The 17,427-nt window shown below is 47.4% G+C and overlaps 1 protein-coding gene across 1 annotated transcript in view; it reads left to right on the plus strand.

The window, feature by feature from the left end:
* The window catches only part of LAMA5 (laminin subunit alpha 5), a 176,169-nt gene that overhangs the window by 80,463 nt on the left and 78,279 nt on the right, over nt 1-17,427 (plus strand). The window contains exons 4-8 of the mRNA XM_030533556.1: nt 873-991; nt 2,580-2,750; nt 3,499-3,596; nt 13,691-13,806; nt 16,768-16,886. Coding sequence (XP_030389416.1) covers nt 873-991; nt 2,580-2,750; nt 3,499-3,596; nt 13,691-13,806; nt 16,768-16,886 — 623 coding nt within the window. The remainder of the gene's footprint in view (nt 1-872; nt 992-2,579; nt 2,751-3,498; nt 3,597-13,690; nt 13,807-16,767; nt 16,887-17,427) is intronic.

The raw sequence follows: 17,427 nt of genomic DNA on the forward strand, positions 1-17,427 counted from the left end.
GTGTTTAAACGAACTCCAGGATTATTGTATAAAGATGGTCTGTGGATGCATGAGCAGGAGGAATATCAGGTAGTAGCAGGGAGGTGGTATTACCTCTATATATGGCAAGGATGATACTGTTGCTGGAACTCTGTGCCCAGTTCTGGCATCCTTGCTTCAAAAAGGTGTCAAAAATTGGAAAGGGTTCATGAAAGAGCTACAAGAATGATCTAAGGTCTGGAGAACATGCCTTCTAGTGAGAGACTTAAGAAGCTTGATCTATGTAGTTTATCCAAGAGAAGGTTATGACATGACTTGATGCCAGCCTGCAAATACCTACAGGGGGAGGAGCTTTCTGTTAGTAACCAGCTCTTTAATCTAGCAGAAAAAGACCTGACACGGTCCAATGGCTGGAAGCTGAAGCCAGACCAATTCAGACTAGAAATAAGATGTACATTTTTAAGTGAGGGTAATTAACTACTGGAACAATTAACCTAGGAATGTAGCAGATTCTTCATCACTTGGTCTTTAGAAATACAGCCAGTCATGATTTAAACAGACTCCTGTAGCTCAAAAAGAAGTTATGGGCTTGACGCAGAAATTACTGGTGAGTTTCCCTGGCTTATGTAATGTAGGTGGTCAGACTAGGTAATCATAATGGTGGTTCTCACCATAAAGTCTATGAAACCATGAAACTCTGAGTCTAGAATACACTGTCATGGGACTTTTCTCTGGTGATTTTTGACATGACTTCAGAGTTTGTTCTCAAATCATGTCCCCATTCTGTGTAGAGGTAACTCCCACCAGCATTTATTAGGAAGTGTTGGTTTAAACATCATCTGGGCCATATCTCTCATCTTACCTTATTGCTCTGGTCTCTCTTTGGTAAACAGCTTCCAGGAGGGACTGTATCGAGAAGTTTGGCCCGAATACCGTGAAACGTATTACCAAGGATGATGACACCATCTGCACCACTGAATATTCCAGGATTGTGCCTTTAGAAAACGGAGAGGTGAGGTATTGCACTAGGCCTTTATTTCCCTGAAGAGCTGTCTTTCTCGGGGTGGGAAAGGAGCTGGGGGAGGAATCAGGTGGCTGAAATAAACGGAAGGATCTCTGAGGAGCTCCAGGTATTCTTCTGGCATTGGAAACGCTTTCACTTGTGTAGGGTGGGGAAAGCATCTCAGAGGATGCTCCTCAGTCTTTCCTCAGGTGGAGGAGGACTGGGTGGGACTTGGTTGCTGACTGTCTCTGTACTGTACTGCTAGGCACTTCTTCCTCCTATGGGCTAAGCAAGCATTTAACCCACCTAATCCAGGGAGCCTGACATCATGAGCAGAGCTGGACTTTTCTCTGCTGCATGGGTCACCAGGCTGGCTTCAGACATCTGAGGATAATAATGCATCTTCCCTAGTGCTGGGGGAAACTGCATGACTCGTAGCCTGTTTCCTTTAGAGCACATGTAAATGTTGATAAATGGCTATGAGATGTGGTGGCCTAGGGAATCTGGTGCACCCTGTTGTCAAATTCTACTGTACACATGGGGATCTGGTCCAGCTGTCCATATTCTGTGTATCCACCTCCAGACTGCTTGAACCAGCAAGGGTCATAGCAAAATGCAAAGAGTTCAGCAAACCGCAGACGTTCTTGTTTATAAAACACACTGTTCCGTCCACTTGAAGGACTTTGAGTTTGGCAGCAAAGACCTAGAGTTTAGAGAAAGGCAAAGTGGAATGAGTGGCTGACAAAACCCTGGCCTTTCACATGTAAACTTGAGATCTCTGGCCACAAGGCAGGTAAGTTTTTATGGGAGCATCTTGTTAATCCCCATGAGAGAATTTGGCTCAGGAGGTATCTGCATGTCTTGGAAGCTGTGTTTGCTTAGGCTCTGCTACATTTCTCCAATTTCACATCTGCTCTGCTGTAGTTAAAGTCTTTCTCCTGCCCAAGAGCTGTAGCAGAAAAACCTAAGTGAATATGGGCAGTTACTTGCACTGGAATGGACCCTCCAGAAGTACTGACCATAAATGGGTCTGAGTTTAGAGGGAGAGAACCATCTTCCATACAAATGCTGACCTGGCCATTGTCAAAGCCTGGGCTTAATGGTTTATGCTGTATTTAACATCTACTTATTAGTTTGGACATAAGATTGGGTTGAAGGGGAGAGGATCTGTTTGTTTTATGCTGCTGCACATCACTATAGTATCTGAGCAGCTTTCATGTAAAATCTGTAGTGTTAGCCAAGTCCCTAGTGGACTTCATAGACTCTCTGGCACCTCTCTCTTTCTGTGGTCAAAACTGTGCTTGGGGTAGGATATTTTGGCGGGCAGCTGATAGGGGGTTGGGATAGAAGGGGCTAAGAGGGTGGTATCATTTGTATGGTTTTCTGGACACTGGTAAATGCTCTTCAGAAGTGGCTCCCTTTTGCAAGTTGTGTCCCATGGACCGCAGTTGAATATTAGCCATTTTTGGAAACAAAACTTGTAGAGAGTTGATTCAATTTGCTGGAGTTGGAAAGAGTTTGTGGTTGGCAAAGGGAGGCATTAATTTTCTGTCCACCTGAAGGTTTGCGCTGTGTGTTTCTCCTTCTACATCCGCAGATTGTCGTCTCGCTGGTAAACGGGCGCCCGGGAGCCATGAACTTCTCGTATTCACCTCTCCTGCGGAATTTCACCAAAGCCACTAACATCAGACTGCGCTTCCTGCAGACCAACACGCTGCTTGGGCACCTGATGGGCAAAGCCCTAAGGGACCCAACCGTGACCAGGAGGGTGAGATGCTTCAAGATGCTAATGAGGGAGGAGTAGGTTTGGTACCATGTGCCTTGGAAAATAGTCCATTTGTGATGTAGAGCGTGCGGCTCTGGTAACAAGTCAGTGCCTTGAGTCGAGGTTTCTTGTTGAGGGCTGCTGAGTAGGATTCAGCACAATGGGGAAAGTATTTTGCCAGTGTTGTCCAAAAGGCAGATCTTTGTAAGTTCTCCTTTTACAGTCTCTTAGAAACGCTTTGTCTGAATGGAGAGAAGTCTCAGTGGGTCACTTCCACTTGTTTGCGAGTGACTGGGAAAGAGGTCCCTGGGCCCACTGAGGCCACAAGCTAGCTCTTTCTTCTGAGATTTCCCTCTGTAGACTTGCTCTCCATCCAAGCTGTCATCCTTCGGCAGCTGTATCTGATGATGATGCTGGCTGAACCCAGTCCTGAGTGGTGCATGCCAATGGCTAGAGCAGGAAATCTGGCCAGAGGAAAAACTATTCTCAAGAGTCTCACTGCCAACAAAATAAAAATCCAGAACATTTGCTGGAGCTGCACCTGGTTTCTTGGCTGTGGTGGGAGCCCCAGCCTGTTGTTAATTAGCTCTGTGATCACTAACAGGTGTTACTGCAGCCCAGGGAAATGTTGGCCAGGAGTCTGAGAACATGCAATGTAATTTGCCAGTGTGAGTGAAATGTGGGAGGGTGAAAGCACCAGTGTGGCTTCTGCCTAATGATCCTAAGGCCAACTCTTTCCATGCTCTCCTAGTATTACTACAGCATCAAAGATATCAGCATTGGAGGGCGCTGCGTCTGCCATGGCCATGCGGACGTCTGTGATGCTAAAGACCCTACTGACCCCTATAGGTATGATTTTAAAATTCCATAATTCCACTGTTTGTGTCGAGATATTAAAACTGACTGTGCTAGGAAGGAAGGATGGCTTCTGCGATTAAGGAACTGGATTGGGAGCCAAGAGACCTGTGTTCCAATATCACTTCTGTCACAAATGTCCTGAGATAACCTTATACCATGGATCAGTCACTGTGCGATATGCCAGTAGCTTTCTCGTTCTCCTGTGTGATAGGGTAGTGGTTCTGCAATTGCATGCAGATGAGTCATTCGAGAGAGAGATTATTAGTGGATCCATATCCCTTAGCTAGACTCCACTGTCTGGTTTTCGAAATGTTTGATTCTGCAGACACCTGAGAAGGCTTCTGTGGACCCACCGCCACAGGGAAATTTCTGCTACTTGGAGACAAGCCAGGGTGTTGGATCTCTCAGTGATGTCCCCTAGAGCAGCGATTCTCAAACTTTTGTATTGGTGACCCCTTTCACACAGCAAGCCTCTGAATGTGACCCACCCCCCATATAAATTAAAATACATTTTAAAATATTTAACATTATTATAAATGCTGGAGGTGAAGTGGGATTTGGGGGTGGAGGCTAACAGCCTGTGATAACCTCACAACCCTCAGTTTGAGAATCCTGCCCTAGAGCTGTGGATTTCTGTTCTACAAATGCACAAACAGTTTTTGTGGGATGCATATGAGGAGACTAGGGAGAAGCCTTTTTTAAACATTCTCAGCCTTACATTTTGGGTCTTTAATTCAGGAAAAAACATAAGCACATACTTAACTTTAACTTAACAAGTGCTTTCCTGAATTGGGTCCTAGAGATGACACAGGAGAACATGTCTTGTCCAGATTGTTTGACACACTGGTGGGATAAGAGGCTGTCTTCAGAGAAAGCACTAGTATAGCTGTCTCCATAATCTGTGGGAAATTAGCTTGAACCAAAAGTTCTGTCCTCTGCCCTCTTACTCGTCTTTGCAGAATGTTTTCACACACCCCTCTTTAGTGGCGATGCTAAAATCTTGCCACGCCATCTGTTGTTGTGGTTGATTCATTTTATTTTATTTTTTTTGTACTCATCCCAAAAATGATCTCTCTCCTGTGTCTGTCTCTTTTGCACAGCTGTCTATTGCCTAGTTGGGTATAACAAACAATCTACCTCATTACAGAAGAAGGCAAAAGTACAAGATTAAGAACATTAAAAAAAAACCAAATCCAAAAAACTCCAACCCAGTCCTCATGTTGGCAGGTTACTTGTGTCGAAATAGCACAATTAAATAAATCCTTGACACCTGATGTTTAGACATAAACATCAGAGATTCACTTAGTTAGGTTGCAGCAGACAAAACATCATTTGGATCCAAATTGTAGGTGGAAGGCAAAGCTCTCCAGTTTTGCAGGGAATATGTAAGGTCCTTGTTTAAACAAAACATTCCATTGTCAAAGGAGGAGGGGGGGGACCAAGCTATAAAGCAAGGCCTCGAAGTGCAAATTGAGTAAGGAACGTGTGTGGGCTAGCGGGGGAGGAGCTGGAGACTATTGCTTTAATTTAAAGAAAAACCTTCACTAAAAAGAGATTAAGAAACATGCCCCTATGGGCAACTTCAGTGGGTGAAGTCCAGTTCCTAGCAGATTGAGATCCGTTGCGCAAACCAGTGGCATCACTCTGGGCACCCCAGTTCAGCAGCCTTAGCAGAGTGGCTGAGGACTGAGCTGTACCTCACTTTGGTCTCTCCCCGTTAGGCTCAGAGCCCTTTGCTGGGGTCATGTAGGTAGCTGAGCAGACACAATGCCGAGGCCTTCATTATATCTTGGAACGTGCGTGGCCCTCATTGCTATAATATGCATGTGCTAAACAGCTTTTCATACATTTATCCTCACAACACACCAGTGAGATGGGGATTGTGCTGATGGGAAACGGAGGGGCGGGGAGACCAAAGGTCTTTCCCTAGCTCACACAGGAAAATTGTGGTCAAGCTGGGAATTGACTCCCATGTCTCTGTGATTCCAGACCAGGGCCTTATCCACGCAACCACCCGTCCATTCATCTTGCCAAGTATCTTTCATGAATGGAAAATTCGCTAAGAGCCCAGCAGCAACTCTTTTGATGCACACTGAGAAATGCTTGACTCCATGTTTGTCTCATAAAATCAGTGGGACAGCTCATGGCAGTGGGGCTCACTGCCTGGCCACACAGATAGGGAGCACTGGCTAGGCTGTTGTGTTTTTTTTTTAATTTATAATAATAAAATTGATATGAAGGCGTAAATGACCAGTCTTTACACACGAGCAGGAACTGCAAGCTGTTACATTTCTGGCCTGCAGGATCCTCCTTGTCTGCGTCTCCAGCTAGAAACTCCACATAGTTTTTGATAATCATGAAAGCATTGAGTCTTAGCCATCTGTTTGCAGCCTGTGTTGCTTTCATGAATGGGCTGGGTAGATTCAGCTGGACCTGATGAAGCTTGAGTTTTTCTCATACGTATCATGTAATGTTTTTGGACCTTGTAAAGTGAAATTCCATCAGGTCCCAGCCAAGGTTAAAATCCGCTAAAAATTAAAACAAAGGAGGTATCGAAAAGCAAGTCTGCGTTGGGGAACTCATCTCTCTCCTAACTAATAGTTCAGTAAAGATGTGAACTGGATAATTTATTGATTTTGTTTGAAAACCAGGTGTTGCTAGATGTATGTATTGTCTTCTATCAGTGCTGCAAAATAAAGCAGATTCACCAGTGCAGAGTGGTTACTTAGCATAGAGCGACCTTGGTCTGTGTAACTATATAGCTGGGGATGCTCCCGAGAGGAGGATAAAATAAGGGGAGGACAGACTTGTTGGATCCGGGCCAAACACCAGCTCTGTTCATTATTCCAGTCTCATTTCCAGAATCCCCACTTTGGTTTCATTTGGATGCATTTATTGTCTTCGCTCCTTGTCCCAAACAGCTGGGTAGCGTTGCAGCATGCTGTGTAAACAGCTGCCACATTTCACCCAAGTTGGCTGCTCTTGCCTAGTGCAGGAAGTGTTTCCTAGTTGTGTTCTTTGTATAGTTGGCAAGTAACAAATGCAGGGCCCTTTGGGATATGTCTGGACAACAGACACTGTGTAAACGGAAGAACACAAAATGGAACCACTGGAAACTGATAGCAAACTAGACAATATAAAGACGGCACTGGAAGCACGGCGGGAGAGGCAGCCAGCTGTAATTCAGCAGTAATTCTAGCATGGTTTAGCTTCCAGGGAGGAAGACATGGTCAGAACTGCAAGCGCAAAGAAGAGATGGGAAGCGAGCTCCTCTTTCTTGCCTTGCCTCAGCTCCATGGGAGTTCAGTTGGGTGGTTGGAGAGATTGGGGTTAATTTGAATTTTCCGTGGAGGAATACTCCCATTGTCAAAAGGCTTTGACAGCAGCAGTTTGTAGCCTCCCAGCGGAGCGGGTATGCAGAGATGATTAGGCCCAATGATACAACGTCTCTGTGGCATGAAGACATGGAGCTGGTGCACTGAAATACCTAGCTTGACATTGCATGAGGGGAGGATGGTGAGGCTGTCAGCAGATGCAGCAGTGGGCTTTGAGCCCGACGGGGTTATCGTGTCATCTGTGGCAGCTGTCAGGGCCTCATCGTTCCCTCATAAATCTGTGTGTAACCCTCCTGGCTGGGAAGCACGGCATATCTGACACCACGTGTCCTACATCTTCAAATGCCTGGGCTTTGACAACAGCAAGACAAGAAGATACAAATGGAGGGAAGTCTGGAATTTTCTTTTGTTCTGGCTGAATTAAAATCCTGATGGTATCTCAGCATTTACTGTGCTGAACGTTAGGAGGCAGCTGTCCGGACAGGTTGTGTTGATTTCCCAACTGGTTGGAATATCCAAACGTCTCGTGAAAACCACTCTTCGATGCTGTCCGGTGAGGATCACTGTGACATCTATCAGACTCGTAAATCTCCCGCATGAAATCCGAGACCGTTCCGCTTAGTTAGGGGAACTGTTCTCTGCTCCCATTAGACTCCTGACCGTCTTGTGTTCTGAGGGGGGTGGAATCAAGGCACACTTTGATTACAAACCCTCTGGGGCAAGGATTGTCCTTTGTTCTGCATTTGTACAGCACCCAGCACAACGGCGTCTGGTCTGTGACTGAGGGTTCAAAGCATCACCACAATATAAATAATCATAGAAAATATAGGGCTGGAAGGGACTTCAGTTCCTCCCCCCATGCTGAGATAGGATTAAATATACCTGGATTCAGTATAGTAAATGGTAAGTGTCAGTTTCCTCCAGATAAGATGGCAATATAAAGTCATATTGTTAGGATGTGGCATTTTGTTGGCTTTTGCCAGCTGTTTGGCAGAAAGGCAGTCTGTGATTGAAATGCAAGCTGTCAGTTTTCAAGAGGGTTTGGAGGGAAGAATTGTGCACTTCTGTCAGTCTGCAGAAATCCTGTAGACTGAGTTTGCTAGGTGGGACAGTCTAGTGGTTTTAGCACAAGGCATGATGGGAAATGTTCGTTCTGGAAAGATTCAGCAGAGACACGGGTGCGTTTGGGGAGCTGTAGGTGACGATTGAGACGCTGTATGTGGGAAGCTCATATCACCCATGCCTGCACATAGTGCATCATGCAAAACAGGGGTGGTAGGGCCTGGTCCAGCGTCCACTGAAATCCCTGCGGGAGTTGAGTGGGAATCGGATCAGGCTCTAAGTCTCTTAGCTTGGTAGTTAGCAAGTGTTTCAACCCCTTGTAAGGCGGCTGTTCCATTTGCACCATTAGGCAGCTGTGCTGCCTGAATGCTCACATGCTCTTCAGTTTTCTTCTGGTTCCCATCTCGCACCCTCAGATGTGAAAGTGGGCCTGTCTTGGTTGCTAATGCCCCCCCTTTCCCAGTGGGCATATTTGGGGCCTTGTCTCCACCATACCTGCCACATGCTTGCGTGGCCCCCAGAAATTCAAAAGTGAAGTTGGGTTAAAGAGCTTGGCAAAGCTCCCAGGTGTGATGAGGTATGTCTCTGACGCCAATTGCTGGTCTATACATGGGAGTAGATGACATTGTTTATCTAGCGTACGTGGGTTTTCGTCAAAGTCCCAAGATGCAGGGATAGCTGCTTCCTCCTCACAGATTGGCACTGCACAAATGTCTGAGCAGTGTGTTTTTCACAGGGCTTGGATTTAGTGCGGATGGAGTGTGGGAGAGTGAAGGTACAGTTCCCTTTCTTCCCAAGGGTTCTGATCCTGCCCTTATTGAAGTCAATGGCAAAACTCCCTGTTGTCAGAGGTGTTGTCAGATGCTACCAGTGTGGTGCTCTGCTCTTTCCTTGTTGGTATCACTCGGCTGCATGCGTCTGCTCACCCCGTGTGCTGTCCCAGCTCTGCAGATAGCTGATGCAGCAGACCCAATGGGAACCCCCAATGACCACAGAGTCTAGTAAGGTGCAAGGCACGTCGGCCAGGTTTATTGCCTTATGGACACAATTGCAGTTCCCCGTAGATTACTTAGTCTACCGGGCGTACTATGAGAAAGTGCCTCTTGAAAATGGACTCGGCTCAGTCAGTGGTGGGACTTTCCACTGCCCCCTAGGCCGGACCCAGACACCGCCCCAGGGAGACATTCTTATACACAGGTACAAACAAGTTACACATCACTCCTGACGTGTTGAGGTGCAACCCCTTTACGTAGTAAGGGGCCGCCTCTCACCTTGTACAACTTGGTCCGATCAAAACAACTCTATCCATCATTTTACCCTTTTGCCTCTGTCCTTCGGATGGGTTGGCCTGTTCTTTCTTATCTGTGGAATGGTCCAGTATAAGGTGTTCTGGTACCATGTTTATACTTCAGTATGCTAGGTGAATATATGTTTATGCAGCATCAGCCCTTTCCGTGCCAGCTTCTGTGAACTGAGCCGGCTTTCAGCTCACAGCCTGACTTTGCTTTTTAGCTAAGTCTTGACCATTACTTTAGTTCAGGCCTCAGGCCTCATACTGGGCCTTTATCAGGGCCTTCACTTACTACACTCCCAATTGGCTTCAGAGGGACCCAGCTGAAGCCCAAAGGCTCGTACCAATGGAATTAAACTGCATTAGGGAAGTTCCTCTGACTGAGGGTGATTTTCTCCTTCCACGTGCTGGAATGCAGAGGGGTCAGAAATAGTCCCTTCACCTGACAGAAGACAAGAGAGAAAAGATAAGCATCTCTAGGGCTCTGATGTGCTTCAGAGTGGGCCAGGCACACAGACAAAGAATCAGGCAGGGATTCCCCACTAACAAGCAGATACTAGGCCAGGATCAGAGAGCAGCTGCTCATTTACAATGGCAGATAGTCTTTTTGAAATGACTTCAGAAGGACCCCTAGTATTGTCTGTATCTGTCTGATAAGATCAACTGTTTCCTTTCGGGTCCCTGCCCCCTGTCACGGATGCCTAAGCATTGAAGTGTGTGTGTGGGGTGGGGGAGGGATGGGGGACAGTGAGCCATCTGAAGGGCGTCCCATCTGGCTCCTATAGGATAGCCAGCAAAATTCATTAGTCTTTGGGAGACCTGGTCAGTCAGAAAATGATTGTGCCAGGGGATGAATTGTATAGGTGTTGCTACTATCGGGAGGTTCTGAAGGATAGTCTGTTCTGTCCTAGGCTGATTTCAGAAGAGAGGTCACCATTGTGTGGTGGCAGCTTTGTTCGGGCTGAGCATAGGTTCCTTCAGTTGACTGGCTCTCCCTTGGCACCCCCAGGGTCAGTAGAGTTCCCTGCAGCAATCAGGGCTCCTGACCGTTTTAATTACCTGGGCTCCAGCCAAATCCAGATGCACCCACACTTGAGGGTTTCAGACTGCATCCTGCTGCAGCTGCAGTGCTGTTAATGGCTCAGACTCCCCTTTGGTAATGTCACCCCCAGGGGAAAGGCTGTGGTTTTATATCGTGGCAGAATAACCAGGAAATACATGTGTGATGGGAGCACACCCCCCACCACCCTCTCCTCCTTGGTATATTCTTGATCAGTGAAGTATGTAAATATTATAACTCAAGTCCATTTGTCCATAATTCATTAGCAGAGCACAGTCTGCCCGAGATGCTGCTGAGCTGCAGAGACAAGTGAAGGCTTTGACATCCTTAAACAGCAGGGCTAAATATATCTAGTTCTTACTCTGAACTGTGTGTTTTATGGCCAAGGGACCCCATCTTGGCTGAGTCGGGAGTTGAACTAGGGACATGTAGACCTATAGGCGCAAGTCTCTACAGCTTAAACTAAAGAACCGGGCTCTGTGGCTGGGGCTAAAGTAGATTTTGGGCACAGAGGGGGATGCAATATTGCAACCCACCAACCAGGTTATGCAAACTCTTTCACACAGGGATCACATTTTCCTTGTGTGTGTTTTGAATAGCTCCTACCACAGTGGGGAGATTGGGGCCTCTAGGTCCGACCCGAACACATGTAACAAATCATGTTTTCTTTTAAGCAAGTCATAGGCGATGGGCAGAAGGTTTGGAGTTTGGGGGTTGGTTCATTGTAGAAAAGCACCAGAAAATTGGGGAATTTATCTGATCTCGCTCCTGAGTCTACAAACGCTCATAAGAACAGGCTTCCTGGTGAGATTTCCAGCACTTCTTTCTGCAAGGTGCAGGCTGCAAAACGTCCAGAACGCTTGGAATTTCAGCCCTCCCACTTCTGATCATGTGGAACATGGGAGAGAAGTAGAATGGTAAGTGACAGGGTGCTGGGGCACTACCAGTACACAAGGAGTTAACTTCAGCTCAGCTTTTGGCTCCCCTTGTACATGTGCTTAGGGATCACCATAGAAGGTCAGGCTCCAACATCCAGAGTCTTGGGACAGGGTTGAATTCCAAGCTGGGAACTCTTCTTATGTTGCTTGCTTGTTATAGACATGATTCCTCAAGGAGAAGACCACCTTGACTTGCTGTATTTTTTTCTGCTAAATCACCCTGCTATAATAATAATACCTAGCTCGTATAGCAGTTTTAATTAGTAGGTCACAAAGTGTTTTACAAATGGGAGCACATTATCCCCATTTTACAGGTGAGGAAACTGAGGCACAGAGGTAGGCCAGGACCTGCCCAAGATGGGCCAGCAGACCAGGCTAGGAATTGAACTCTGGTCTGCCGGGTTTCAGTCAGTGGTATATCCAGTAAGTCAAACGGCCTCACTTACGCAAACTTCTTCAGCTCTCCTCCGAAAGGTTTTGCTTGTGTTTTGGCCAAAGTTTCAAGTAGTTTTCTTACTGTATCTGAATGGGTTCAGTTGTCCCATATGACCATCCCAGCCTGGACATCTTAAAAAAAATGGATAGGCAAGGCAACAGCACAGCTCTAGTAGCCCAGTGAAAGAATATGGCATATCGTGTATATCATGTATATCGGAATCGGATTTTTGTATCACTGCTTTGTTTCCAGTGTAATTAGAAATTATATTTCTTGTTAAACACCTAGCTTTGAATGGAAGAGCTTTGGGGGAGTGAGAGGTGGGAGTGGCAGACATGCCCGGAGGGAAACTGAGTAATTGTACAGATAAAAGCGAGAACACACCGTGTTACCAACAGTCTAAAACAACAGAAAGCTATAATATTCGGTTAAGTGAAAGTTTCTGCGGTGATGTCACTGCAGAATGAGTTACCGCTGCGGTGCAGTGGGACAAGATTCCTCACTTGCCTAGTGAGAATTCTTGCCTGGCGCCTCCTGGGCTGCTTGTCTAGTCAGCGCAAAACTACTTACACTAGCTACTGAAAACAGGCAATGCATTTCTTCGCATCGGCGGTCAGTCTCTAAGACTGAAAGATGCTGCTTTAATTTCAAGCTGCTCACCCAGTATGTGTACCTCTCTTCTTATGATGCACGTGTCTCCCCTACTCCTGACTTTATGCTTTAGTTTTTATCATTTTGCCCCTTACGCTCTGGGGGACAAGTTTCTACTCCCCAGGCATCAAGAAACCTCACTCAGGCCAATTTCAGATCCCTCTGTTAATTCTTTAACTCAGCCTTCCAGCTCTGTATCCCTGTCATACGCGCTATCTGCTCCCTGCTGCCGTATTTCACCTCAGTCATTTGTAGTCATGGGTGAGAAAAGGGGCTGTTTTGTGAACAAATTGTGATTTTTTTTTCAGTTTATTTAAATATTTGGGATTTTCTGTTTTTTTTTTAATTGAAAAAATGTTTGTGTTTTGTTTCTCTTCCCTTCTTTCTCTCTTCCCGACTCCCCCGCTTCAGGGCAAAATGGGTGGGGAGGGAAGGAAATGAGAGAGAGAAATGTGATGGTGGTGGGACTGTTTTGTGTTTGTCTAGAAATCTGTAAATTTAAAATACACACAAACTTTTGTTTTTGAAAAAGGCCTTTTTTAATTTGTTTTGAAAAGCTGTCTTGAATGAAAAGTGTTGCTCATTTGTATTGTACCTGTCTAATTTGCAAGATCCTCCAGGCAGGGACCTAGTCCTGTGTGTTTGCAGAGAGCCCTGGGCATCAATAGCCTGGCATAAATGACCTATTCTCACTTGTCCTCCCAAACCCGAACACTTGAACAAAGAAGCATCTGTGCCCTGATCTGTGAATGCTGCCTGAAGAGAAGCTCTCTCACTTGGTGATTGAACCAGCTCCTCTTGTGCTGTTACTTCTAGGGCTGGTCAGGAATTTTTCTAGGATGAATAAAGTGTTTTCTCAAAATTGAAATTTTCTGTGGGAAATTTTCAGTTTTGCAAAAAATTTCATTTTCCACTGGGAAAATCGAAATGATGGCTGCCTGGAAAGCTCTTGTTGGTTTCACTTTCTGTCTGGAGGATCTCAGCAGATGCTGAACACCCTGCCTCTTTGCTTTCCTGCCTCTCCTCCAGCTCTGGGGCCGGAGATGCAGAGAGCCCAGGCTGCTCTGTGGGTCTCCCAAAGTGGAATTGTTCTTGAAATCACTCCCCAGTAAAATGTTTGTGATTTTAACATTTTATCACAGTTCAAGACTTTTCATATTGTTGGGAATTTTTTTTTTTCTCCTGGGAAGAAATTTGTGTTTTCTGGCCAGCTCTTGTTGTTTCCCCAGCCAAGTCCTGCCGTCAGTGGACTCCTCAGCGTTCAGTGATCTGGCTTCGAAGTTACTCTGCTCACTCACCTTTCATTTTCCAGGCTGCAGTGCGATTGTCAACACAACACCTGTGGCGGCTCATGTGATCGTTGCTGCCCGGGCTTCAACCAGTTACCCTGGAAACCAGCTACGACTGACAGCGCTAATGAATGCCAACGTAGGTTGTTGTGGGCTGGGTTCCCCTTCTTCCCTCCCTCCCCCTCTAGCTGTTTAGGTGGTTGGAAAACATGGAATGAATAAACTCCGCTGCCCCCACGTACGGGAAGCTTTGCAGTCGGCCCCAAAGCTCTGCCATAGAATCCCATTCCTAAAGCTTTGTGCTTAAGGAAGGAATCCATAGCACAGTCCCTCTTGGAGCCCATGATGGGGCCTTGCATTAAATCTCCCTCTACAGGCATTATGGGCAATCTCTCTTTTGGTCCTTGGTGGGAATTCAGTGCTCCTGTAAATGGATTTGGCAGCATTGGAAGGTAAAGTCCTTTGTCCATAAGGGAGCTACTAGCGACCCTTACACTGCTCCGCCAGTGAACCACAATCCTGACCTGAAAGGATCCCCTGTAGAGGGGTTAGGCTGCATTTCTTTTGGGGTAACTGGCAGCAAAGCTGTTGATTGTAGTGTTGTTTTTGTGATTTGTTCCCCTCTCCACTGGGGACTGGACTGAGATCACTAAGCCATTTCAGACAAGCCCCTGGGTGGTGGTAACTTTTGCTCCCTGCAGACCCCAATTGGGACTTGAATCAGTGATTTAGGAGAGAAGGCAGCCATAATTCTGTTGAAAGGCTGTCCTATACCATTGCCGGGTTTTACAACCTCATTACCTGTCTTCAGACCGTCCCTGTGGTCACCCTGCATTTTAGTACCAGACTTAGGGTATGTCTACATCTACAATTTTGCAGCGCTGATTGTTACAGCTGTATTAGTACAGCTGTATAGGGCCAGCGCTGCAGAGTGGCCACACTTACAGCAACCAGCGCTGCAAGTGGTGTTAGATGTGGCCACACTGCAGCGCTGTTGGGCGGCTTCAAGGGGGGTTCGGGGAACGCGAGAGCAAACCGGGGAAGGAGACCAGCTTCGCCGCGGTTTGCTCTCGCGTTCCCCGAACCCCCCTGCAAACCGCAGGGAAGGAGACCTGCTTGCTCGGGGGTTCGGGGAACGCGAGAGCAAACCGCAGGGAAGGAGACCTACTTGCACGGGGGTTCGGGGAACGCGAGAGCAAACCCGGGAAGGAGACTAGCTTCGCCGCGGTTTGCTCTCGCGTTCCCCGAACCCCCCTGCAAACCGCAGGAAAGGAGACCTGCTTGCTTGGGGATTCGGGGAACGCGAGAGCAAACCGCAGGGAAGGAGACCTGCTTGCACGGGGGTTCGGGGAATGCGAGAGCAAACCAGGGAAGGAGACCAGCTTCGCCGCGGTTTGCTCTCGCGTTCCCCAAACCCCCCTGCAAACCGCAGGAAAGGAGACCTGCTTGCTTGGGGATTCGGGGAACGCGAGAGCAAACCGCAGGGAAGGAGACCTGCTTGCACGGGGGTTCGGGGAATGCGAGAGCAAACCAGGGAAGGAGACCAGCTTCGCCGCGGTTTGCTCTCGCGTTCCCCAAACCCCCCTGCAAACCGCAGGGAAGGAGACCTGCTTGCACAGGGGTTCGGGGAACGCGAAAGCAAACCGGGGAAGGAGACCAGCTTCGCCGCGGTTTGCTCTCGCATTCCCCGATCCCCCCCTGCAAACCGCAGGGAAGGAGACCTGCTTGCTCGGGGGTTCGGGGAACGCGAGAGCAAACCGCAGGGAAGGAGACCTGCTTGCTCGGGGGTTCGGGGAACGCGAGAGCAAACCGCAGGGAAGGAGACCTGCTTGCACGGGGGTTCGGGGAACGCGAGAGCAAACCGGGGAAGGAGACCAGCTTCGCCGCGGTTTGCTCTCGCGTTCCCCGAACCCCCCTGCAAACCGCAGGGAAGGAGACCTGCTTGCTCGGGGGTTCGGGGAACGCGAGAGCAAACCGGGGAAGGAGACCTGCTTGATTACCAGAGGCTTCCTCAGGTATGCTGGGATACCTACTTATTCCACGGAGGTCAAGAAAAGCACTGGTAAGTGTCTACACTTGATTACCAGCTCTGGATCCTCTACACCCGAGACAAAACGGGAGTACGGCCAGCACTGCAAACAGGGAGTTGCAGCGCTGGTGATGCCCTGCAGATGTGTACACCTCCTAAGTTGCAGCGCTGTAACCCCCTCACCAGCGCTGCAACTTTGTGATGTAGACAAGCCCTTAGTGAACGTAACTAGAAGTATAGGAAGAGGGGCGGTCTGTGTTGTGGATTATTCTGTTTTGTGAAGGCTTCTACAGCGATATCTGCTTAATCTGTACTGAATGCTAATTCTGGTCCCCTTCCTGCCTCTGTCCTAAACTTTGTGCAGTCATCCTGATTGCCCAGTCCTGCTCTGAAGATAAATTGCATTCAGATCTACTCACATCTTTATTTAGATAGCCAGAACCCTCCAGTAGATGCCAACACTGGAATTCATGCTGGGCTGGGAAAGTGAAGCATGAAGCTCAGTTAAATCACACGATCTCATAAACGTAGGGACTCTGCAACAGGCTGTTGGATCTTGCTCCTATAGATTTAAAAAAAATTAAAAAAAAAACTCATCCAACACACACTCACCATGTGTTTGACTTCACAGCTCAGCCCCTCTCTAATTGGATAACATTGAGAACTGGCCTGCATGTTCGCTCCAAACCATTTTGGAGGCCTCAAAGTTTGGATAACTTCCCTTTCTCCCCTCCCGCCATGCTCGGGCTTGCTTTTTCTCATTTTGTGCCTCAGTGCTTTCTGGCTGCAGAAAATGCCAAAGCCCTGCTAAAATGCCTGTTCTCCCTAGGTGTCCAGCCTTGATTTGCAGACTAGAGACATCTGAAAGCTTAAGTGATTAACTGATCCTTCAGCCCCTTTTGCGCTTCATTCCTCATTTAAATATAACCTCCATGCAATACAGACTTACTCAGCCCCTTTCAACCTTTCATTAGGGAGTTAAAATACATCAGTTAATTGTTTCACTGGAGAATGGTGATCAATAATCCAGAGGAACGTACCCGCTGAGCTCCTGTCTCTTTATACTTTCAGCTTGCAATTGCAATGGTCATGCCTACGACTGCTACTATGATCCAGAGGTCGATCGCCACAAGGCCAGCAAAAATTATGACAACCAGTATAAAGGAGGAGGTGTCTGCATAGAATGTCAGGTACGCCCTGGGGAAGGGACTTGCACATTGTTGTTGTAGCATGCCAGACTGTCAGGTGTTCTGTTTCCTGTGGCTGCGTTGTTAGCCTGAATTGTAGTTCTACATTGTGGGCAACAAGCGAATCAGGAGGTCTCATGTTTTCTGTTAGTTTTCCAGGAAATCTGGGCTCTTGGCATCAGGATAAAGGTACATGCACCAATGGCAGGAGTGATGGGGTAGTTTGTGGGCACCCATCTGTTGGCGTAACCTTGGAAATGAATGGCTAAGAGTGGGATTTTCATATGCCCTGGGCATCGGCCTTACTCCGCTTCCATTGAACTCAATGGGAGTTTGACCACTGACTTCAAATGGGAGTAGAATTTGGCCAATTCTAGTGCTTTTGAAAAATCCCACCCCAGTTTACAGGGCCCAAATACTATCACTTGTCCGTCACTGCTTAAGCATTGGTGCCGTGCTGCTCTCCCTACTCTCTCAGCACCTGACTAAAGTCTTGCCATGGTGAAGCAAAAGCCCTTTGACTTGTTAGTTTCACAGGAAGTAC

Source organism: Gopherus evgoodei, chromosome 14 (assembly GCF_007399415.2).
Source record: "Gopherus evgoodei ecotype Sinaloan lineage chromosome 14, rGopEvg1_v1.p, whole genome shotgun sequence".
Classification (NCBI taxonomy): Eukaryota; Metazoa; Chordata; order Testudines; family Testudinidae; genus Gopherus; species Gopherus evgoodei.